General features: G+C 42.7%; 1 protein-coding gene across 1 annotated transcript in view; it reads left to right on the top strand.

Moving 5' to 3' along the window:
* Window positions 1–26138, top strand: part of T265_03835 (hypothetical protein) — a gene marked incomplete at both ends in the record, with an annotated part of 73859 nt that overhangs the window by 9623 nt on the left and 38098 nt on the right. Inside the window, 5 exons of the mRNA XM_009168416.1 lie at window positions 7464–7539; window positions 9788–10148; window positions 15712–15813; window positions 20158–20225; window positions 24478–24761. Coding sequence (XP_009166680.1) covers window positions 7476–7539; window positions 9788–10148; window positions 15712–15813; window positions 20158–20225; window positions 24478–24761 — 879 coding nt within the window. The remainder of the gene's footprint in view (window positions 1–7463; window positions 7540–9787; window positions 10149–15711; window positions 15814–20157; window positions 20226–24477; window positions 24762–26138) is intronic.

Genomic DNA, 26138 nt, shown 5'->3' with positions numbered 1-26138 from the left:
TACGAGTAATTAATATACCAACAGAACTGATGATTGTCCACAAAATCCACATAGCCCTCACTGTCTTATGGCGAACGACACCGTTGAAGGGCATCTGCACTTAGTACAACGGATCTTTGAGTGATAATTTCCAAATGCATGAAGGAACGATGTAAGCCAGCTTGCTGCTATTAAGCCTATGCTGTTATCAAAATAGACCGGCTTCTGTATAAAACCACACCATTCCCAGTCGTTTACGACTCTCAGAGAGGGGTTCGATTTAGAACGTCATTCACCTAGAGTGAAGCTCTACGACTATGTCGTATTTCCTTGGAATACAAACTATTCAGCATCTGCTAAAGTTTTTAGTGAAGCAAAAATGGGCAATTATCGGAACCGACCATGTTTGAATCCATTTTCAAAATGTCATAATGCAGTCACCATTTTTCTCTTTCTGAGTATACAAGCTCACTTCACATTTCATAACTTGCTGACTTCAGTTCTTTTCGACGCTTACGGTCTGATGGTTATAAGCGGGTATCCGTCCATTATATTCATCCAATATATTGGTTGCCCATTATCATATGCAGTGATTTTCCCCAGAAGAGAACTCTCATGAAAGGTAGCTTCGAGCCCCTTCTAAAAATGGACTCTTTTTGAAGGGTTAACTCACTACGCCAAGTCTGAGGAGAAGTTTCTTTCTGTACTTTTCTGCTTATTGGCCTCAGTTAAGTGGGTACTGTGTCGTGGGGTATGGAGTGCAGCTTAGGGATGATGAGTTGCAAAGCTTTAGAATCAAAGTCCTTGGTACAGAACTGTTCGCAACGATCAAGCAGCAAGCCGTACTGAGCATTTAAACTTGCCTATATGGTGGAATAACTACTTTCGGTTTCATTGCTCTGTTCTAATTTATGTAGTATCTTATACTATTGGCACCCGACTTTCAGAAACCTTGGGTTCACCTGCCCACTATATCCCCTGAGTACAACCATAGAATTCTTCAGTAAAGTACACTGGCCAAAACATTGGATACTAATGAGCTGGTTTAAGCGGTGTGTGAAATTGCTTGCGCAATTGCTCTCGTCTACCTTCGCGATTTAAACACAAAACAACTGTATTTGTGTACCACCAGCAATTGTCTCCCACGGTCATGTTGTTCATAGCCGGGGATTAGGTTGTCCTCAACCAGGCAACTGCCCGAGTTCTGGCTGTTCCTGTTTGGAGAGCGATTGTAGCCCATGACCTAGACATGAGCAAACAACGATAAATTCCTTCTTCGAATTTTCGATAGTTTACAGCAGGTCTTCTGTTAGTGTGTTAACCATGGGACAGCAGTTCTTATTGATGAGGGGTTCAGCTGGCTGATCTGTTGCAGTCCACGCATAAGCGTAGTGCATTCGCCAACTCCAAGCGAATTCGATCTCCATGAACGAGGTGGTATTAACTCGGAGAGAACAGCAGGTGTATGTCGTACGACCACTTTGCTTACGCTTATCTTCTTATTAGAGGAACTTTGTTGATTGGAGTTATCATAAGTACGGCGAACATTGTCAGTCTTCCTCCCCAAGATGTTCGGCCTACCAGGAAAGCAAACACTGATGATTTAACTATCAAACTTAGCTAAAAATTGTCTTGGGATTTCGGCCTTTATTTTGATGGACTCATATTTTCTGTGGTCCTTTTTTGCTTCACAGTACTTGTGGCCTGTGTGTGCTGGGATATTTCTGAAAACAAAACAGCTATCGCTTAATTTGTCTCTAATTTCGAGTAGGAAGCAGAATTAAAAAGACAGTTTTTGTTCAATTATGCATCTATTTGTCCGCATTGATTCACTGGTCAGTGTTCGGTTTTCATATGATGATCGAGTCGCTGAGTCATTCTGAACCAGGGACCATGAAATGGCAAGTGATATGCACTGTGCTTCAAGCAACAAGAATCATCAGGTTACCGCAGCACACAAACGCCTCTATGCCGGTCTTGTCAGAGAAAAGCTTCAACTCTTTTATCAATATGAATCACGTGACTCTGTGGCAAATATAATCTAGGTTGTTTTGTTGTTTAATCTAGGGCTTGAGTAAAGTTTTGGTGAACAGCGTGCCCCCAAATGTGCATTTATTTGTAGAATATTGTTGCTGGCGTTCAGTTTGGTGTTCACTTGTGGCAGAAACTAAATGTAATCTGGCAAAATACTGAATTCCTCGTTTTTTCCGAAGGAGTCTATCTCCGGAAAAGTCACTGGAGCCAAATACAATGTTGCCCCTCGGTTTGAAGCTGCCAGTGACTGCACGGCATGATGCTATTACTACATGTTACCCTCCCAGGATAATTAGAAGCTCCGACTTTGAAAATAAATGCTTTTAAAACGGTATTCGAGTTTGATGAGAACACCGGAGCATTACCTTGAAGTTGTTTTGAATCGTTTTCGAGATTAACAGTGTATCACTGAACATTGTATACCAGAGAACCAGCCGTTCTTCGTATCTTTGCTCCATTAATTTGCGCTGATTAATGGTTTACACGTCGATCTGACAATGATCTAGGAATTGTGCTTAAAAGCACCAAGCGAAAATTTCAGTGACACAGGTGGTTGGTTCCTTCTATGGTGGAGACTCTGGGACGCCTCCACATACGTTGCAGGGAACAGTGTACGTCCCTACCCGATCACGCAGTCGATGACTCCAGATTACGGTACTTCAGTACTACGCTCGTCAAAACCCACATACTCGAGGTGTTAATCGTCTGTAGTCTTGTTTTGTGGCTGCGCGCCAAATTGCATACAACAAACTTATGGCCGCCGTCCAATTCACAGCTCAGTTGCCGGAACCAGCTTATACTTCAAACAGAGACACTCTTAACAAACTGGAATAGGCAGATGAACACGCTGACCCCTCCTTACCCCGAAAAACAAAGAATAAAGACAACGAAGACCAGTGAATTTCGGTAGCCTTTTCGTGTTGGGGCCTATTAGTGCACCCACCAGTTAGAAGTGTGATATTCATCCTCCTATCCGGTTGTTTGCCTCCCCCTCTCTTGGTAGTCCTACATAGGCTACGTTCACCAAAACACTTGAATTCACACTCACGGCTGGGCGTTTCATACCCACTGAAGTCATCTTAAAGCAAAAGTGATGGACTTGTAGGAACCTACAATTTGTGCCCACACGAGTGATTTTCTCATTTCTGCTTTCGTCACATTGTGTATACAGCACTAGATGGACGCCCTTATTTGACATTCTGCTATCGGGGCCAAATCAGAATGACAGTGAGTGCCACGTTCAAAAGACCGATGATTTTATATTTGTCTCAGACACAGATCCAGCTTGGACAACATACTTCGAACGTCTTCACTTTCTTCCTGAACCGAGTAATAATAATCAATCTAAACAACCACATGCAGCCGCTGGGGTCCCAAAAACTTGGACACACACTTGGGAGCAAAGTGTTCATCAGGTTCATCCGTCAACCCGTTTTTTTGGGATTCTTCTAGCAGAACGACATTTGGTTTTGAACGCTCTGAAGGTGCAGATAAGGAAAACCTATGTAAATAGGTGTATACCTAAACTGTAGCACTCACTGAGCAGACTGCAGTCTGAAGCACTAGTAACTGGTTGCAGTGAGTCACCTGGTATTCTCATTACATGTCTATCAGGATGTAGTTGCAGAGAATGACTGACAATCGGCGGTTCTCAGTACGTGTGCGTGTTCTTAGTTTGAAGCAACAGTCCTGCTGTTATTAGCCTTCCAGCTTGTTTGACTTAAACAGTTCTATTAGAAAGACTGAAGCGTGGCTAGTTAGTACATACTTATTAATGAATTTTTCGAGTACACGTTTCAAGGAATATCACCGTAGAAGTTTTCGTTAATGATGATTCTATACCTGGTTGTTGGATGCCCATCTTTCAAGTTGGCGTTTAAAGTTGGAGAGCACTGTTTGCTGATTAGCTGGACTATACCCAGGGACGTTTTGACTGATTTCCACTTCTTCATCAGGGTCATAAATCTCAGTATCAGGTTTATCACGGGGTGAAAAGACGTCCTTTACCAAACGTAAGCCACACGTTTTCTCTGCGTCTTTAACCGTAGAGTTGCTTTCCTCAGAGCTACTACCTCTATTTGCCCTCCAAATTTCACAAACAATCGCACCTGCTCTGTACTGAAATGGATCATTCATTGTTTTTTATAGGTGTATAGGTTCGGCGGTAAGGACAAATTATTGATGGGCCGTTACGCAATGTGACCCGCCCACCAGTTCTAACGATTTCCAATAGGCTTCAACACTCTTGATTTAATCCATAAGAAAAATGACAAACTCTAGGATTAATCGTTAGTCTCCACCATAATCAGGTGTCCCGGAGAAGTTACCAGTTATGCTTGTTCCGTAAATCAAGACTTATTTTCTTATGAATCTTGTTTCATATGTTTTCTCGCGACTTCAGCTTTAGATAGAAGTACTTCCAATTAAGATGGTTTCGGTCAATCGTATGGCAATTGATAGAACTGTGCCTGCTTTAGTAGCCAGTATCGTTGACTTCTAGGTAGACTTGAGTAAATTACTTAGCATTTTTACTATATTAATCTGCTCTGCATCATTATCAGAATGGACCGTACAAGATTTATACGCAGTGCTAACTGTCAGGATCGGCTAGGATCGTGTTCGACTTGAACACATACGTACATGCGTAAACCAGTGTTTTCTGTGCCAATCTATTAGACACGCGATCGCCCGAGATAAACAAACCTTTGGATTTCCTTTCAGTGATTTATCGGGAGCAAACGGGTCACTGTTGAAGACAAGTGGTAGGGAATCGTCTGTGACACTTTGTGTGACCTTTTGACTGAATGGGATTAGCTTTTGTTGAACACTGCGGAGTGCATATTTCACCATTTTTGTTTAACTAAGTGTCTGGGATCTACAGTTTGGCTCTTCTTTCTTGCCTGCTGACCAAGTTTTGAAGCTCGCTTCGTCTTCTACCAAATCGCTTTATTCATGGGTAGCCTGTGAATTAGCGAAGCTTGTTTACAATTGTAATTGTAGTCTGTAAAAGTATACAAACGTGCTGGTAACTAACTTCATCTCCTGAGAGAATTGGCCTCATTTTCTGGTCCCTCTACGTAAAGCGTATTCTTCGAAACCCTCTTCTAAGGGGAACACTCGATACGAGCCGATCCATTTAAGCATATTTTACTATTAAACAATGTCTTATTAGATACCAATTTCGGCAGTCTTTTCGATGATCGTTCCGAAAGGGAGACAACACTACACAACTATTTTTAGGAAGAGAACTTGGACGACCGCTTTTTGTATGTTTACGTGCTTGACTTGATGTGGCTGGCTGCGACAATTTAATACAATTATCGGCATTCATCCCTCCCTTCCTTGCATCTTTTCGATGGCACCATCAAATCTTGAATTCTTGGATGTTTGTTCCAGTACCAGACACATGACAGATTACACAGAGCACTTTTAACTATGGTGCATGACATCAGTTCCATCTGTACTGAAGCCCATGCACTCTTAAATAGCCTCGTATACCCTGAGTGTCCGTTTTTTAGGGAGTACACAAAACCTGAATTGGCTGTGCTTCAGCATGAGGAGGAAGCCCAGTGCGTTAAGTTTTACTTGTTAGCGACTGCTTCGAAGTGAAAGATATGTGACAGTCTTTCCCTTACTACAGGTTCAAGCTGCTAAATACAAACCTGATGACCAGACATGCGGCTGAGATATCGATTCATTACCGAGGCTAACCAATCTTCTCAGTGCTAAATGTCTCTCCTCGATGCTGTTACTTTTCATTCGGCTGGAGCTCACTGTGATTAAATTCGACGCGTCACTGACACTGTAGCTGAAACTCGTGGTGGAATTTCAGTGCTTTTATTTATATACAGACTCCAACCCAACCAACAGCGCACTGAAGATGTCTCCTCGAATGGTGACGAAACGTTTGAAAATCAATTGCCAAGCTCGGCGAATAGATCAACAGCCACCTGATCAATTACCAACCAATACACCCGAGCTACCAATATCCCAACACATTTCAACACATATACGGACTCCGTTATGGTGGCAAGAAGCGACAATTTGAATCATGCAGTGTTTTGGGACGAAAAACTGAGCAACCGTTTACCAGACATAGCAGCCAACCTCTCAGATGTTGTGGTCCATCAAATCTCTGCTTGCTTTATCAGTTAGTCGGGGCTGTCCAGACCATTTGGAGAAGCGATCTTACTGTTCGTTTGGCAATTTAGTGAATTTCATTAGTGCTATAGAGTCGTTGATTTTCGAAATAGGTGCACGTCAGAGGACTTTATGTTCATTCGCGGAACTACAGGTTATTTTGTGTCAAATGTTGGTCGGTTGGGCGTTCCAATTTCTGTGGTAAATCCGATTCGGTGACATGTATTTTATTGTTCCTAAATAGCGGTCCTTCCATAGGTTAACCCACAGCTGCAAACGCATGTTCCGTTGGTTCCATAGTGCTAGTCCAGCTGTCATTCCAACTTCGAGTGATTTGGCAACAGGTGACTAATGCAGACCTGCTCTTGCTCGGCCTCCTGAAGCCACATCTACGAGAGACATTTATGAACTCGCTTTGTCGTTAGTGCTTTGAATTAAGTCCTTCAGATGGCGGGATTGAAATCAGCGTTGCCTCAGACGGATTCTCAATATCCTGGGAAAAATGTTGATCAACGAAGAAGTCCACCATAATTGCATTTCATGCCCGCCACTAACGCCATCCATCTCCGGCGGGTCATGTTTTAGAATGAGAAGACCGCCTACTGATATTTGTATCTGGCAGACTTTGCAGAACTGGACAGGGCCATGTTCAGTTACATCAGGAGATCTAGGCGGTTTATTTCGATCTCAAAACGTGAACCTGATAATGACGCAACTCGTTGTTTTTTTAAAACAACGCTTACTAACACACTATGCTGATCGTCAGTCCTCTGCTGAATGCTCCATGAGCTGCTTTGCTCGTCCCAATCAACTGTCCATCGCTGTATGTGGAACACTGCGCCTCAACGACAGAAAGGATTGGTTTACCACGTTTAATGCTGTGTTAGGCCCGTAATGCTCTGGTCATCCTGGAGCGGAGAAGATTGATTCTAGCAAGGCCCACCTACTTAGCATTGTGAGAACGGTTTGAACAAAACAAACCTTGACAAACTGGTGGCTTTGGACCCTCACATGTTGGGGTATTTGAACAACCGAGTCCAAAATCACACCAACGGTGAAGTACTGCCCACCCCTTCAACACTGACACATCACAACGACCAATGACAATGGATACAGATGGTGACCGAAACACTAAGAGAACACCAAAATACCTTACATATTCAAGAAATACACTCATTTGCAAATCAATTTGGTTTTCACGAGAGACTCAACCAAATCTCCCGTTTATGATGCATCTTATTTCAAAAGACATTTCCCGTGATGTATACTAATATGTTACAATTAGGAAAATTATTTGTTCTGTTTTACAGGTTAAAAAGTTGATGGAAGAGGCCGTGGTTCGAAGTTACGTCCATGAAGAGAACACGACCATTACAGCGCTTTGTGGTAAGGCCTTTTCAACTGAGGTTCCATCGGGAAAATTGGTGTCATTTTAACGTTTCACAAAGTTTGAATTTCGGTGAAATAAACTGTTATGGTGTAGGCCGTCCTGAATCGCCAGCTCCTGGTGTAGTGGCCGTCAGAAGTTTTTCCAAATTTGACACCCATATTTTCGGTTTTTTATCTTACGCGGGTGGTTACGACGTATCTCGAGGACGGATGGATAAATAAGGAAGTCCTCTCAACGTACCTCCAGGACGGTACGGTTTATGAGTAATTAAATGTTGAAGACCTCCTCGTAGTTCATTACGTTCCTGGCTACATCTGTGGTGATCTTCCATGGATAAACCATTTAGAAAGTCTTTTGCTGTTGCCACTCAGCCTGGGTTGGAGGGTTTATCAGCCCTCCTCGAGAGTCCCTGGCGGGCAGGTATGATCACACAAGGAACGACTTGACACTCAGTTTATTAACAGGCCGCCTCAATTTTCTTCCATACTGTTCAAGATCCTCATAGTAACAGCACTCCAGGATGTACATCAACAAGGCCATAAAATTCGACTTTCCACTCACTGCATAAAAGGACTACTCCTCATTGTGTGATGTTCAGCGCACAACTAGTACTCATCTTCTCATGCGGTGCACCTGGGGCGTTGTTAAAGTCATGCAAGATACGTCAACTACATACAATTCGAAATATAGACAGCTTAGAATCTCGGAGTTTGGCGAAAAACCAGAAGCCACTTGATCAACCACAATTAAGTATAAGCTCATCAAGTTTTACCCTACGTTTTCCGAGCGTCCGCGACTTAACTCATGTGATCTATTGTAACTAGTCACATGTTACCCTACGCACATACGACATTCTTGACCTTATGTGGCCACACCCATGTTAACAACATTTATTGCTGTTTTGGTACCGGTTCCCGGTAAATGGTCACAATCCGATGACCTCAAATGACTGATGATCTCGCGTGCTTTGATATCTCTCCTCCTGCACACAAACCTCCTGGAATTTGCTGCATTCTGGCAAAGGTTCTTCTTCCGGGAACAAATATTGCTGATCATGTGATCAGATTTTTGTTCCCAGAAGAAAGCATAGAGCTGTACTGGGAATAGGTATAATGAAGCCACATGGAGGTTTATCACAGTAGAACCCGCTACTGTACTCTTGGTCTACAGCGTAAATGATGCTTGCACGAGAACTTTATTGAACAAGGACGCTTGGTCAAATGTTACTTCTTGCCGCAAGGCTGCTGACCGCTCTCCATTTGAGAGTCAAACCTAACGGCTCGTCGGTCTGGTGCCGTCTGAGGTGGGCGCGTGGGCTGGTGAACGCAGGAGAAACTGCTAAACGCCCTTTGTTACTTTATCTGTCAGATATGGGTTGATGCCTATGTAATTTAAGATGGGTCTAGTCTTATGAAAGGAAATATTGGTAGTTCATCTTGCGATGACGGCCTTTGGTTTGTTGGCGGAGCCGGGCATTTTGGTTGTAAACGTCTCATTACCAGTCCGGTTAGCATCATCGGTGCGTTGTGAGAAGTGATTTGAGGTCAGAGTTAATTGGTTGTTACGCGTACATGGGCTAACATAAGGTATACTAACGTAGGTAGACCTCAACATTTGAGCCTTTACTTTAACTGCTGAGCGCCGGTCTATTTTCCAGTTAAAAGTCTACTGTTCGCTACCTGCTCAGCGCAAAAGCGCACCGCTCCACGTTGCTTTCCCGTTCTTTTTCAATCAATATTCAGCAGCTTAGTTTGAGTCAAACACTTTCTATGGTCACAAATGATGTACACGTGCTTAGGACTTTCTTTGTACCAGGTCCTCTTTAGCACGTCAATGCCAGAACACTTGAGCATAAACAGTCATAAAAATGGAGTACCCTTGAAAGCCGTCATCATGAGGGAGGCCAAAATTTAGTTAGTTTGTATAACGGGAGACTGTCCTGAGAATTTGTGAGCTAATCATTGGGAAAGCATGTTTCCTGAAGTTAAGTTCGTTTGAATATTCATATCCCCTTAAGGTGAATGACATTGACACTGTGGCGTTAGAGGGACAGGGAACTTCATTGAGTCATGACGAAGGTTGAAAAACGCATGAGAATACTACATCTAACATCAGCGTTTAATTCCCACAAATACTTGGAATTTTTTCTCGTAGTTGTTCACAGTGTTTTCCGAGCATTCTTTTGCTCTAGACATTTTTGTCAGCGGTTCAGCAAGATTTCCATTGTGTTTCGTAAAATGACAGCTGCTGTTGAAGCCGTCGTTAGCCATGGCCTTCGGCAAAACTGGTTCAGTATGTTTGAAGACAAATCCACGTTGGCACTGTGCCGGAGAATTTCGAAAAGTTGTCCAGCTGCTCAACGCACAATTGATCGGATTGAGTATTATCAGAATGCAGTGACCTGGCCAGGGGGATCTAAATCAGTCAACCAAAGGACACATGGTACTATCCCACGTGCTAGACCAAGGACCACCTACGATTTTTCCGAAAGTCTGATGAATGGTGCGATAGATCATCGCCCACGTGATATGACGCTCAAGGCCATCAAACAAGCTCAAGCCCGTCGATCGGTTAGCCGGACATCATCAGCAAAATCAACGGGCAAGTACGTTCCTCATTATTATCTGTGATTGCATCCTTCCACACTTGTGCAAGTAGGCCCTCAAAAATGCTCACGCATTCAGTTTTAAGCACACTGTTCCCCCCTGAACAGACCAGCAGAAATTGTGTAGCTTGGACCTACGCATGCATTACATGTTGCTAATTGGGCACGTGACTGGCTGCTTTGAATTTGTGTGGCGCATATTTGTTAGGCGTCTCTCACTAGAGAACAACTGTCTTTGACAGATAACTTCCTGGTGATGTGGGTTATTTTCTGATCAACCGCTGTTTCAGTTCAATAGTAATAGCTAATGGGGGTCTTTTTAATAATCTTTGATTAAGCCACATCTAGTGTATTCAGATGCACGTACTGTTTGCCTTGTGAGCACACAATTGCAGACTAATGCATTAATGGGACGCAAACAGTAAAGTGTATGATACTACTTTGGTTTAGACTTGTTCTACACATTTGACATAAATGAAGCATACTTCTGATCGGAACTTATTGAATTTTGAAAAGTGGACATTGACAACCCCTCCATTTTTTTATTTCTGTCCACCAGTACAACTTCAATAATTGACAAAATTCGATATGTTCGGTTTAGCAACAGCCTTTAACCACCAGGTGAGGTCCCTCTGGTGCTCTTTTGTTGAAATGAGTTGACAGTAGACGAAAACTGGTCCCCAGTTTTGAGGCCGCCCTCTTTATGACCGTAGTGTTAAAAATTAAACATATACTCTAACAGTACCAGAACATTTAACCTAAAAAGGATTCGTTCTTCCGACCGAGTAGTGGAGTGAAATACTCGATAACTATGGTCCATCTGCTTGTCCTGTGGGCTTCTGAGGACAACTCATCAGCCTCAGTCAAGTAGCAGGCAAATCGTGGCTTAGTCGAGATGTTAGTCTGACACTAGCTGAGATTCGATCACGTTCGGAGAACCATCGCATAAGCACCCTCTTAGAGATAACCAAACGGAAATCAGTTTTTGGGGCTCTGTTTTGCTCATTCTAGAGCACTATCTCATATAGTCCTGTACACTTCATGGAACAGGGTGCCTTACCTGCTCTCCGTCAGTTTGCGATGTGACCAAAACCGATCTGGTCGAACGACGAGGAGTGTTTTGCATCGGCTCGACAGAGTGGCTAACTCTGTGGTCTTTCTGCGGTAGCTAAGAGCAGTATCAAGTTTCATTGCAAGGATACACATATCTGTTTCTGACCAGACGTTCACTACCACCATTTCGTTCGTTTATAACCTGGGAAATCCTTTTGTTTGTTTGTGAGTGCATCAGTACAGTGTTTGGGACCGGCGTATCCATTTGACGCTTGCAAAAGTGGCAGCACTCCAATACGGTTCCTTACTGATGGTTATGAGATCGTATATGCTGCTCAAACGACGTTCAGTTCGCTTCTGGCGTCTTGGGCTAAATCCACTCTTACATAGAATTTGTAATAGAGCTGTGTACTCATGGATGACTGAAAGCGTTCATCTTCTACAGGTCATATTCATCGAGTTTTAAAAGGCACATGCATAAGGATACCAATTTCAGTCGGTGGACCCGTTCAGATTTTCTCTGGAATCTGTAAGATGAGCGAATTTGCGGTGATGAGCAAACAGTAGGAATGTGATGTGTACACCCGGATATTAAAACAATTGGGATTGCCACTCTTCTACACAATTGCCCAGGACGACTGCACATTTAAACAAATTGACACGAAAATTCACACGGCTTATCCCATCAACACTTGGGTTTTGTTCCCATCACCCGAACGTTTTGAATCGATCAACTTGCGATCCTTATTTCAACATGGCTGAGAGCGTGTGGCATCTTAGCTCATCAAGTGTACAGAGAGTATATGCGGCAGTGGTTGCGAACAATAGCTGAAGGCCGTAGTAAGCTTTTTGGACCTTACAGGAAAACTGAATCTACCGGATCATACGCAGTGGGTACTCAGAAATTACCGGGCTGACGGAGCAGACGGATGAATGCAGAAGACATTGTACCGACAAAACGTTCTATGGACCACCGGGTTAATAAACATCACGGATGTGGTAGAACTTGAAATCAACAATAGAACAATAAACAGACGCTGAGAAAGGGGCAGTGAAGCGACAGGGCTTTTTGATAGCAATGGAGAGCAAGAGCCATATGATGTACAGACATGCGGATATGGGCGACCAGAGAGTGCAAATAAGCGTTATAAGGGGATAACGGTACAGAATACAGTCAGGACGCTCGCGAGGAAATTTCGATTCAACAGTGAACGGAGGTTATCTGGGGAACGAGTATCCGCTGAATTTGACACAAATTAAATATAACTGCGGTTTTTACATGAATGAATCATACTTCTGATTAGAACTTACTGAATTTTGAAAGGTGGGCATTGACAACCCCTTCGTTCTTTATTCCTGTCCACGAATCCAACCTGAATAATTAACAACATCCGATAGTTCAGCAAAGTATCACGCACTATGTGTCAAATCGCGGTGCGCACTTAGGCCCAGTTAAAACTAAATGCCAGCGACCGCTATCAGATAGGATACAATACAAAGGTAAAACAAAAATAGGGCTGCAGGACAAGTCGAGTTGGCGCACTGGGTAGCGCACTGGTCTGCATCCGAGCAGTCTAAGTTCGATCCGTCGTGCCAACTTTCTCTTCGAAGCAAACGCTCAAGCGAAGAGGGGAAGGCGACAGTATCTAGACATTAGTAAGCAAAACTTAAGCATGTGGCAAATAAACCGGTGGATAGGTGTCCTGAAACCATAAATGGTATTACGGTGAACTGGTAAGGATCAAGCTACTCATGAGTAGAAAAATATTCGGTGACTGTCATTGAGGCACGTCGGGAATAAACAGCCTTTATGAAGTGAGAATGAAGAACCCAATGTCAAAGTAATGTGCAAAGCGAGGCACGTTCTTGATTCTCTGAGTTACAGCTAACAGAACACAATATTAGATTTGCTTTCGGAGTGATTCCTCAATTTCTGGTGCTTATATTTTGCAAATTAACGCAAATTTCTTCAGTTTCCAACCTTCTGCGTTCTGGGTTTGTTCCCTGATAAAGCCCTTTGCTTGCTGACGGCAAAGCATTTGGTTGCACCTTATGGCTGAATGGACCCACAGTTCATTCTGGACTAGTCTGTTTGGCGTTGCTACCTGGATGTCCTTACAACCGCCATAGGAACAACGAGCTGTCATTCGACCCGTAAGACTCAAAGCACAAGACTGGAGGCGAATATTATTCGTCAGAAGCAAAAATAATAATATCGTTAATGTTCTTTTTGTAAATCTGGATGAGAATAAATAAAAATATCAACTCCCTACCTGCTTCTTGTAACTTGATGTGATAGGAGGAAAGATGGGGTTATTTTGCATCAGCAATGTCCTTCATAACACTGTTCCAAGGCACCTCGCAGAATTCACCCTTGTTTTCGTTGTCACTGACAAAACTGTTTGTTGCGAAAAAGGTAGCTATACATTATTTCATTACGTTTCTTCCTGTGATTGAATTCATACGGAAAATCCAGGAACCACTCTGCAGTTGTCTAAAAGTTTGTGGGAGTCGTTGGCAGTGCATTTCTTACAAATCTCCCGGGTAGCTCGAACCCGTGACCTCACTGCCAGTAGTTCGATATCAAACCGTCCGGCCACGGAAGGCCGATCAGCAGTGCGTTCAATTCGCACTTGGTTGTAGCGCCACTTAATTCTTCAGCCAGGGGTACACTTCACGTAATCACGTGTTGACTGACTCCTGAAGTGACAAATTATCAGTCACCAGACGATCTCGTGATATGAATTTCGTGACTGGAAAATTAGTTGCTCCTTATTCTAAGCGTGAATCGATTACACTGCCTAATAACCGCTCATGGCCAAACGGTGTTGTCCTGGAACACTGGCCAGGAGTTCGCGAGTTTGAATCGCCCTGGCGATTCGTAAGATCTACAATGCCGATAAATTTAAACAAAAATGAAAGAGCTATAGAGTGTTTCTTGGCTATCATGCACTACACGACGGAGTCTCGATTGAAACCTTCAGCTTTTATCATAGCAACAAGGAATTTTCGACTAACAGGGTTTCATATCGTTCGAAAAATATATATGTTTGAAACGTGACAGGCGTTCGCAGGGAGACCAAGCTACTGTGGATTATAAACGTTCTCACCGCCGTCCTATTTCGTTGGCCAAATATGACGGGTTAGAGAATACCAAATATTGCTGAAGTCTTTGCACAGCAGTTGAATTAAGCCCTTGATGGAGAGCGGTTCAACCCCCTATCAAGAACATTTCCTTCTATGAAGATTTCCTCAATTGGTAAAAACTTTGAAGGTCAAACAGGAAATCGCCCATGTTTCGGTGTGGATGACTGAATTCTTAAATCAGAATAAAGATATCTCTGATGTCGTGTGTATGCTAATATTTGGGACTTATCGGGTGCGCCCTCATAATTCACTCAAAACTGGCGGCAGTTTGAACAATAGACCGCCTTTGATCCTTCACCATCTGCTGAACGACTGCTTGGTAGCCAAGTAGCTTGTCGTCTCAGTCAGTCTTTTTCAGGATATCCGGATTTTTAGTAGATAAGTCCCTTGGAGTTTTGGCAGCCACTTTAGACGAGAATGCATATCCCAATTCAACTGATCGCAGTGGAATTTCACTACAGTGAACTAGAGAACTTTGAATCCTAGAAAAACACGTCTACCAGTCCGAAAAATACTAGCTGGCATGTCATACAGTTTTGTCTTCACGAAATACGAAGATTTGTTTAGTGCGAAACATGCTTTTTTCTAATGTAACAGGTGAACAGATAAATTGTCCTGTCCCATAGAATAGATTCAAGCTGTGCATTCCTGTTTCATCTGATTCAGACAAATGAAATCCTCTTCAAAGAACCTTTCCTTGCCTTTTCTGAGATGATGTTTGCCTGGCGCACGACCAGTGTTAAGCATGATCAGCACGGTCATCTTGGCCGGTTTGTGTAAAGCCGGACTGGTTCGGACAATGGGCAGTTCGTGGAGGAACCGCTGCCACGAAGCCTAGAAACATTTTGTATCTACATTCCGTTAATTAGTGGGCAACTATTGGAGCGATGCCAGACGGTGACTAATGACCTAAAACCATGTCAAAACGCCTTTTTCTTGTTCACAGGTAGACGCTTAAACACTTTTACATCTTCATCATATCTTAATAGATTCATCCTTCGGTGTATGGACGGCAGCATTAGTCATCTTGACTATGTGAACCAGTGTGACTCACGGCTGCTATGCTGCTTTGAGCTGTTAACTATATGTTTTGCGATCCTGTTGGAGTTAACGCTCAGAGCGATCCGTTAATCTTTTCGGAAGAGTGGTAGGTTCGCTGTACCGCCTCCAGCTAACGAGAATGAAATCTCTGATCCGTGTTCGTATGGGCATGTTTCTGGGATCGGATAGTATGCGTTGTACGAATCCTACATCTTAGGACATGGAGTTGTTTAAACCTTCAAATAAACGTTATTTTTTGTCAGTAAGCGATCAATCGCTGTTCAGAAAAAAATTTATATTATTTTCCCCTTCAACTATTCAGAATGAATCGGACGGGCCCAAAGATGAAAAACTTCTGGATTCGTGTCGCCTTGCTGGAAAAGGTGTTAGACAAGATCATTTTCTATTTGGCAACAAACGCTGAGTGAGTCGGAGAAAATTTTTTTCCTGTTAGCACTGTTGAATTCATTGGCGTTTTTGTCTAAAGTGATTTACCTCGTGCATTCTGGGTGTTCTTTGCTCAATGTACTACACGGAGTAAAAAAATTGTCAAAGCCTTTGCCCGTATTGGCTGATAAATACACGTGACAGAAAATGGGAAAATATTTGAAATGGACTAGAAAATATTGAGAGTCTTGTTATTTTCAAAAACTTCAGTTCACTACCCAGTTCATTTGTATCTGGGCTAAAAACCAAAAGAATCACACAGGTGTCTCATTCTTGATGCGAATCATCAATATCGCGCATGGGGTGGGGCCCACGATTAGCTGACCAGCAACGCAACTGATTCAATTGTGGACAGGTTATAACACCACATTTTGGTCATTCGATTCATGACAAGTGATCTATCGCTAAACTTTTCCGAAACGCACCTCATGCACAAGCATAAACAACCATCACGTTTCCAAGATATACACTCATTTGCAAATCAATTTGGTTTTCACGGGATACCAGCTGAATCTGTCGTTTATGATATTCTACAACGGTCGAAGGGTTTTCAGCGACATTGTGAGTAGTTTCCATTATGAAAATATACTACGATATCTCGAATATCGTCCCAACCCAAACATGAGGCGGCCTGTGTGCAGCACATTCAGTTGTAGAATATAATAAACGAGAGATTCGTATGAGTCTTTCGTGAAGACCAAAGTGATTTGCAAATGAGTGTATTTCTTGAAAACAGTCCAATTTGGGTTCAAGTCGAACATAAGGTTGACGAAAACTCGGGAACTGTGCCCACTTGATGAGCCCCGAGAAGGGCGAAAGCGGTCGAGGGCTGTCGAGGAGTTTGCAGTAACCTCGTGAGTAGTTTCCTTTGTGAAAATCATCACCTTTATTTGGGGGCATCGCTTTTGGTTTCAGTATATCACACTAATATCCTCAGGACAACAAATACGCAAAGATGATGTGTATCCAGCTCCTACAATTTTGCTCTGCAAATTGTATCACTACTACCCAGTGCACGATTTCAAACTATAGTTTAGAGCACATTCAAACTGATCGTGTAGTTACTTTGCGATTTCGGCTGAAAACTGATGAAGAACATTTGGGTGATACCGTGTTGAAACCACCTTGACAGCGCCACTAAGGCGTGCAGTAAATATGAGTAGAAGAATCGGGTGATACGCTCTTCTGCAGCATTTTGAATGCTTCGAAATCTCCTCCCCTCCACGTTCTAAACTTTATGCTTTTGATTAGAGCACATAATCAGTAGTCACATCTGGGAACGTATTTCACTCTGACAGATTTCTGTGTGGAGCTATGGCCTGTCAAAGTTCGAGTTTCTCACGTTGGTGAGAAGCCACTCATAGCCGAAAGGTTTGGTCTTCAACCACTAGTCCGAAAGGTCCAAAGTTCAGAATTCCCAAGGGTGTCGAGAGGTGTGTACAATTCAGAATAAGAATGCAACAGTTATACAGCACTTTCTAGCTTTTCGGCCCAGTTTCACTCTCAGGACAAAATATCCGCAGGAATTTCTGGAAGCTGGGGCAAAATTTCTCCCATTCTTCAGAGCCAGAGGGAATTTTATGTGCCTGGAAGGCATTAGGCGTGTACTATAAAATATATGTGGAGTCGCAACCAGACAGCATCGGGATATCTTTCCCACATTTAAGGTGTCTGATCATTTAATGACTGACACGTGTTACAAGAAAAGTTGATTTCTACGCATTTTCCGCTGTTTTCGGAACCGAACAGAAATCATTCACGCTACCACAATATGTCACGTGAAAACCTTAGCTACCCGCGTGATTTGTGGAATTTGTGTCCATATCCATCTTAAGCAGTAACCCTCCCATTCCGTCCAGCCATTTGAACATTTAATCCATTCACTGCTGTGCTAGAGTTCATCTACACTGCGCAACGAGTGTCCAAACGAGTTCCTGTGGGTGGTTACGGGATTTTAAGAGTGTGTACTTATGAGGACAGCGTAGATTGGTGATCTGTTCAAAAAAATTGACAGCTTATGTATATTGGCATATACATATTCATGGTGATATCGTTATCCCGCGGTTGGGTGTGTGTACTTTGTTTTCCTCCTTGCGTTTCCACACGGCTTCTCTCACATGCAGTTGAAATAATCTTACTCACAGAATCATCGGTTCACGCGCAGTCCGCGTCGCATTGTGCTGTGCTTCCTGGATTTGACTGGTTCGTTAGATACACTCATTTTAGTTCATCAATCCACGTGTTCTGTTGTTCTGCTGCTTCACTTATTCACCGTCTACCTTGCACGGGAAACTTGTGTCTTCTTCTGTGACTAATCCATTCAAATATATTGTCTGTTTTTCGTACGTTGTTTGGGAGGTTTTTCACACCTTTCCTTCTATTAGTCACTATTCCTTAGCTTTTTCAGTTCGCTGGTTCCCGTTGTACCTGTCTGTCGCGAATCGCATATTGCACTCAGATTCATGTGTCCTCTGGATGTGAATTTCAATATTCTCTTCGGTGGCATCTCTTCTGAATCCTTGCACGGTACTAGGCCTTGTAGTTTCAGAGCAATTTGTTCCCATATTTCATCAGAAAGGATTACTAATGCGCATAACCACGTTAAAAATACGGAAGAATCACCGTAGAGTAAACAAATGTCTTTTCCGGATCAACAGTATCTGCTTCTTGCAGCAAACCGGTACATTAGGGAATCGTTGAGTCCGATTCACTGCCCGAGAGACTACTAATATAATAATCAAATTTGAGGAGAAAATCAAAGTACGTAACTGAAATTGAAGGGACAGAAATACTTCGTAGAACTAGTTAATGTATATTCTAAGTGCGTTACGAATTTAGGTTACTTAACAAACCCGAAAAAAGCGAACGAATCCATCGACCCTCACAACCGCCGTATTAACCATCGAATAAAACGGAAATTTCATTCATTTCAGAAGAATCTTAAGAAAGCAATATGCAAGAAGGCTTGGAAGTTATCATTCCACCGACCAACGAAGATTTTCGGATCATATTCGTGGACAAATCAGATTATAGAAACATTGAAATCTTTCAACGATGCTAGCACTACGATGAAAGGCAGTCAACAAACACCCTCCGTCAACTTTTGAGGACAAAGGAACTCCAGAAACATAAATCTACGGGCAATAGAACTAATCTAAGAAGTGCCGGTAAATAACCCATTCAAGGGATAGATAGATAAACGATAATGTACGAGGAGCAACAAGTAAGTAAAGCTATTCAGAACAGTTGGAGAACGACCAAACGGACTCGAGAAAAAGCATCATGCACTGTAAGTGGACCAACCGATAGCAGGATAAAGATGAGTGAAATTGAAAGAGAGAATGTTAACCATTCAAACAACGGAAATTCAGACCATAAATCAACACAAATTTTCCAATCAGAAAAGAGGATAGATGAATTCAAAATCTGAAACCTAATGGACCAATCAGCTCTAAGAATGTGAGGCCACGTCGCATTGGAGATCCTGCTCGAACCAAGGATACTACGAGTGAGATGGGTCTAAAATCCACATCCACAAGCCTTACCAAGAGAGAACAATATAGGTCCTAACAACGCCCCGGCGGCGTCATCTCGACTGATAATTGTCTGCAGACCAGTTAGCATCCTCGATTGGGAGATCCGAAATCAACCAACACGTTGTTACCAAAATTGCAAGCAGTTGTTATGAATGGCATTCTTTTTCCCAACGTTCTGTATGGAGACACGACACTTGGTCGCGGGACGGTGTTAGACCTGACTCATTCAGTTCAATACTAATAAAATCCGAAAGGGCAACGTTCTATCCACCCTAAGGAATCAGTTCGCAGTTTTTAGCGGATTGTGGCATTCTTCGTGATATGAATGGCGCTTGAGTAATGTCTAAAAAATCATCCATCAGTAGCATCAATCAGTAGTTCTATACTGCTCTGTTACCGTTTAGCCCAGTTAGTGAGGGCCTTTTGGCCTTTTTGAAGTTTTTAGTCGTCATTTGTTGAGTTTGTTTTTACGAGAGTGTGACGTACCTCACCAGCGCACGCCGTTCACAGGATGAAATCTACTCGAAAGGTATGACCAGTTGCAACCAGTAGTTTACTGCGATAGACAACCTGGTCCATCCTCATAATGGGTTTAATCAAGAGTTTAAACTAAAAGACTTGTATTATGGTGAAACTAAGCTACCTAGTAACCATAGGCGGCTGAAACTGAAAAGAAAAACTAGCCGCCTTTGTCAAAATCTTCCCCGTAGTTTTTTAAATGATGTAAGTTGAATTTGAATATATTGATCACTCCGTTCCGGACGTTTTGTTTAAATTCTTTTCAGACGATTTTATGAGCCGTACGCTGTTCTTTCTGATCCGTGTGACGGAAGATTGTTGGCCGATCTTTTGCGTAAGTTCTCTAAATGGCTGTTTAATCTTTAGTTTTCTAATTAATGTAAAGACGGTTCGATAGGTAACAGCTCACTTGCAGCTCCAGTGCCAACCTGCCGAAATCGGCTTTGGGATTCGTATTTGAGCCTCGTTTGTGGACAGGAAACAAGATATTATCGCCGCAAATCAGGAAACAACCGACTTTGTCTCTCTAAGCTTCCCACACGTTGAAAAGATAAACATGGTCGTTTCACATAACTCTTTACGGTTTCACATTATTTGACTGACCGTCTGGATACTCAGCTTTGCCAGTCCGCAATTGAAGTACACGAAAACACCGGAAGTGATTTTCGCAACGCTGGTCATCAAACTATCCTGAGTGAAGACCGAATCAATCACATGGGCCTAGGACCATCGAATTCGATGGAAACATTATGTTTACTTAGTATACATTGGTAATTTTTCCCCAAGTTCACGAGGATGATTATTTCTATGACTCGTGGTCTCAGCAAATTTTTTGACCTTATTCTCAGCAAAATGTTATCAGCTTCCGCCTGAAGATCCGAGTTTATCGTGGTCTTTTTGAGTATTGGTAGTGAGAGTCGAAACTGCACAACGCACGAGAACAGACTTGGCTGTATACTGTGACCTGCGGACACCGTTTTGTAGACGGTCACTCGATATGGATGTCGTCAAACTGTTGTGTTCGCTCACAAAGAAAGAGGCTTTTCCGTTCTATATTGTGTCTTTGTGTGTGTATTTTGTATCTTTTGAAATAATACATAGAATTATGGGACCTTGAAAAAAGTTCTTTTTACCAAAACCTTCCTTGGTTTAGTATTGCATCTATCTCCTACAGACTAACGAATTTGATCTCTTTCAAGAAGGATTCGGGGGATTAACCGAGAATCACTCTTTTTCTGAAGAACGACCTCCGAATACGCTGAAAAAGAACAGTTATACTTTACCTCATTTAGTCCCTTGTCTTGTTGTGGCTCGTAAACCACATGGAATCTACTCTTTGTTCGTGTTTGTTTGTGTGTAGTCTCTAGAACTAGTTCCCAATAGTAGATTCCCTTGCAGAAGGTACTACCGTTCTCTTGTGCCTTCAGGCGATATCTGCGAAAATGACCACTAGCATGTACATGTGGAGGGTCAGAGGTTACTCATAATGTGGTTGAACGCGTGGCTGTTGGAGCTGAGTTCCTAATTCCGCCCTCAACAGGTGTTGGTTGCAACTGGTCACTTTGGATTCGTTGCTTTAGAACAAAATAAAATCAAAACACATATGGTGGGTAGCTGATGATTTGCGAACACAAAGTATCACTTATTCGCAACTTTAGTTTTTCCTCAAATCTTCAACTCAGTTCAATTAGGTGGTCTTAGTTATTGGTAGAATAAAATAGGTTGAAATTACGTAAATTTTTCATTCTTCTATCCCATCTTAATAGCCCTCCAAACCTTTCTCAAGTGCTAATCTCGCTTTTTTTCAAGGTGTTGATTGACTTTAATATAATCACCTCTATTTTCGAGCAATTGTTGACAACCTTATTTCAAACAGAGTACTTGATGTCGAAGCGGAAGCCACAGAAGTAAATTTCATCCCCTACCCCATAAATAAGAGAGATGCGAGGTGAGCTATTTTGCCGCCTGGGTTCGATATGTGAAGCATTGTTCAAGAAACCAATAGATAGATTCCAACTACCGTATGTGTGATGTTCTGGGACTGATCGTTGTAATTCCCGAGAAATCTCGCAATCCAAACGGATAATTTGAGCTTATCCGCAGCCATTGGGACAGTTTTCCGGCTGTGCGGTCCGCATATTGTGTTTCTTGATTGCGGTGCACATGTACGTACTTGCTTCCGACCCGAGCAGAAATCCGTGGGGAGCCATCAGGCGTGAGTGTAAGAGAAACAAGTACGTTGGGTTCTCCCAAGCCATTCATATCTCTGCACTCTTTCAGACCTGATACCGACAATGTATGTATATGGTTGACACTCTGAAACATGAAGAAATATTGATTTTCCTACGCACCTTTACTAAACGCAAACTCCATGGAACCAGAATTCTCGAATGCAATTTGTTCGCCATACCTCTAGATGATGGGTTTGTTTACCTGGAAGTTCCCCCACACATTGTGACAACCGACAAATGTGATGATTCTTTTTTTTTGGTAAAGGAATTTTGAAGGTTCTAATAACCTTGGTTCAAATGGTAGCTTACAGGACTGCTGTCGACACACACAAACTCATTGAGTTTTCTGTAAATACATAAAACGCAAGGATCATAGCTCTTGTGACAACGACAAATGTGATGATTCTTTTTTTTGGTAAAGGAATTTTGAAGGTTCTAATAACCTTGGTTCAAATGGTAGCTTACAGGACTGCTGTCGACACACACAAACTCATTGAGTTTTCTGTAAATACATAAAACGCAAGGATCATAGCTCTGTTTAGCACTCGCGCTTCATTCAGAAACTGCAGCTCACGCTTCAGAAAGCACGTATGTCACAAAATCCTAGGCGGAACATTGGAATTTGTCTGATGCATTGCATAGACGAATAGACATCTAAGTTCTGATGAATATAGGAAAGTGAGGCTGATATAAACTCTCGTGTTCATCATAAACTCATGTTCGTCGGGTTGTCTGAACAGCTGGACGTCTGAACTGCTCATCTTCGGATGACAGTGCTCACAGTACCTTGCATTGTTTACTGGTCGGATATTTAAGGATCTTGGATTTGGTTGGTGAGGGATTTAGGTAGGCGAATAATGACCAGATCTGTGGTGATGTGATTCTACCTGTGTTGTTGATACAACTGTAATACAAAGCTGGAAAGTTGGGCAATGATTTATTCACACACATAGCATTATGCACACGACCGTCTGGATTCCGAACCCAGACGTAATCTCTGATCGCCCGTTCGCTACCCGCGTTTCATCGATGCCTTGGTTAGGTAACTGGGGATAGGCGCTCCTATGCGCAGTTCCGGCTCCTGCAAACTGATCGTTCTCACTTATGGCTTACTGGCTGGCAAACCTTTCTGTTGGTCAATCTTTGCGATATTTACTAATAGCTCTTCACCGGTTGCTATGCGCTAATTGACAGCTTGGTTTTAAATCACGTCTCCAAATTAGGTCTATCCTTGCTTTCCGAACGTATATTGCCGTCTGCTCCGCGTCTACTGCGGTCACTACGTATAAAGTTGATGAGACATACTGGTTTCCCCCTGTCTGCATCTCACTAAATTAAATTGCACAGGGGTGCTTGTATGCACATAGTCTAATGCTTTGTTCAGTTAAGAAACTAGACCTACAGAACTTTGGCCTAATGACCTATTTAGTGATTCCTAACGTAGGTGGAACCATTAGTCGGCCGGTCAACAGTTGTCCTGCGTAGCTATGTTGAGTTGAAGAGATGAAGAAGATGAAGATGAGGGATAAGTATGTCGAGGCTAAAGTTTATCAAGGTTCACTTTTCAGGATGGCCTGAGCATCACTTTGTTCACATCACAACATGGATTCGTAACCCAGAGACTTTTGTTCTGTTGGTATGCAGATGAGTAAAAACAGTGGCAAGTTCCCTTTGTTTTCGGAATTTCTGTCTTGTGTTTAGGGCGGATTTTCTACGCTTATGACTTTTGATGCGTTAGTGTGAACGCTAGTAGTACTACCTGTGATAAGAATACCAGGGATTCATGGTAAAGTAATTTTATTCCTAAATCACTTCTCTATCACTTTTTAATTGTGAAAACACAAATAGGAAGATTTGGCTGATCATATGCGGGACCAAATCACCGTTCACGAGGATAAAACTACTTTTCGATTGAGATTAGCTGAATGGACAGGAACAACTATGGAGAGGACACGTTGTTGTGATCGTACGTATAGTACTCTCTTCTGTCCATATCACATGCCATACGATCAATGAAATAATCTGACCAGAAGGTCGATTGGAACTAAGCATATCCTACGGCACAAGTGACAAACTTCGTTCCGACATTATCTATGCTGTACTTTAAACTGGACTTCGAACTACTTTCTTGTATGACATTTTTGGCTTCTCATACGGAGGTATATTTTGTAACTGTTTACAGGGGGCATAAATTAGATGAACTCAACGCACTGTTTTGTTCCGAATATGGTCAAGTTGAAGCTCTATTCCACTAGTCAGATGGTATCTTTTTTAAGGGCTAAAAACATCATAGCATGCTTTATCTTGTCCGCAAATATACAATCTACTCCATTCTTGCCTGCTATTTCAACGAAGGTGGACCATGCGCAATCGACTATTCTAGGACAAGAACTACAGATCACTTGTTTACCGACCCACCTGTATCTGAACTTATTCAACGTCACGGTATCCATGGTAGTCTCATGTCGAGGGGCTTGTCTTATGTAGCGCCATCATGTCAGACACATGCGGTTCAACCAAACGACTTTCGTGCGCTTTCAACTCCGGAGCTTTGTGCAAGAGTCTCACCTGCTCTAGAGAACGAAGAGGATTTCAGAGAAGACCTTATTTATCATGAAAAGGAATTTGTTGATTCTGCGGTAAGCATGCCCGGATGACTTTGATTACTCATGTTATTCCTGTAGCTGAGAAATTGATGGGGCCGATCGTCTTTGTTTTGAAAAGTCATAGAAGGTGCCTAGCTAAGGCAGTGCGCAGTACGCAGTAGAGCCGCTGTCTGCACTTAAACTCGTTCGTGAGTAAATTAGATTTCTGTGTACAAAGGTCCTTCGAATTAACCGAACAGACGACCCCCTATGGGTGCACATTCTCTTGGGTTTTCGCTTGAGTTAGGCGTCTTGTTGTTTAGCAGTACATACTAACTCAAAATTCACTCTGGTGCCGTTTGTCTATCTTCCACACATTACAACAGTTACGAGACAGTTGCGAAGGTGATGAGTTTATGACGTGACCAGTATCTTAACTGATGACAGTAGAGATAAAACAGTCCGTTACGGCTGAATTTCCGATTGTTTGTGATAAATGACTCACCAAAGCACACGGCAGTGAGTATCGGATTACCATAGACGTAACGGCAAAACCAAATAGCTGCTCCTTTCGGTGTGCCTGGTTATCCATACGAATGATGCTGGCTGTCGATCATATCGCCAATCATGCAAATTAGCTTGCCAAAATTTTGTCATCAATCGAGGAGATATTCCGAGAGCACGGTCGGGTCCTGTCAAAGCAGTCGCGCGCTGATGAGTGATGAAGAGGCGTTTTCAAGTCAGTTGACAATTTCGGTGAACAGATCAACTTCCACCTGCTCAATGGCCAATCAACGCACCCCGGCTATCACTACTGCAGCAGACGAAGCATATGTGCGCGTTGCTCGACCTAGGATGGAGTTCTTATCATGCACCTGAGAAGGAAGTGTACTACATGAAATCCTCAGTGTCAACAGTGCTTCTTTGCTGTCTATGATGGTGATACTATGTAGACAGAAATTTCGTGGAGCAAGCTGACCCTATCTCTGCCTTGGGACGTTGACGTAAGCGTTGGGCCAATGTGTGGTGGCCTCTGTCCACAGTGATGTTCGCCTCCTGGAGACCATTGTTAATTACCGTTAGGCTGCCCGTCCTCTTCCACAGCTTGGGCACTGAAATTAGATCTGAGAAAACAGTCAGATGGAATTTGTGCAATGCTGACTGAGATTTGCACTTACCTGAAAAGTGCTATAGCTGAGGATGGATATGTTAGGTGCCAAAAATCGAGTTTGTAATCTTTGAACTGATTGACCAATGTGCTCTTGGCAACTGAGTTTCCGATGACTAAGAATCACATCACAATCCATTTTAACTGGAAGTAGCCTGTGCTTGAATCGGTAACGCTGTTTTGTCAAGTTACCACATTTTACTCCAATTCTCTAGGGGGCAATGTGCGGAGGTGCCGTGACATAAATGTATGCCCCCAACATT

This window comes from Opisthorchis viverrini (genome assembly GCF_000715545.1).
Source record: "Opisthorchis viverrini unplaced genomic scaffold opera_v5_57, whole genome shotgun sequence".
NCBI lineage: Eukaryota > Metazoa > Platyhelminthes > Trematoda > Opisthorchiida > Opisthorchiidae > Opisthorchis > Opisthorchis viverrini.
This window is presented reverse-complemented; position numbering and strand designations above follow the sequence as displayed.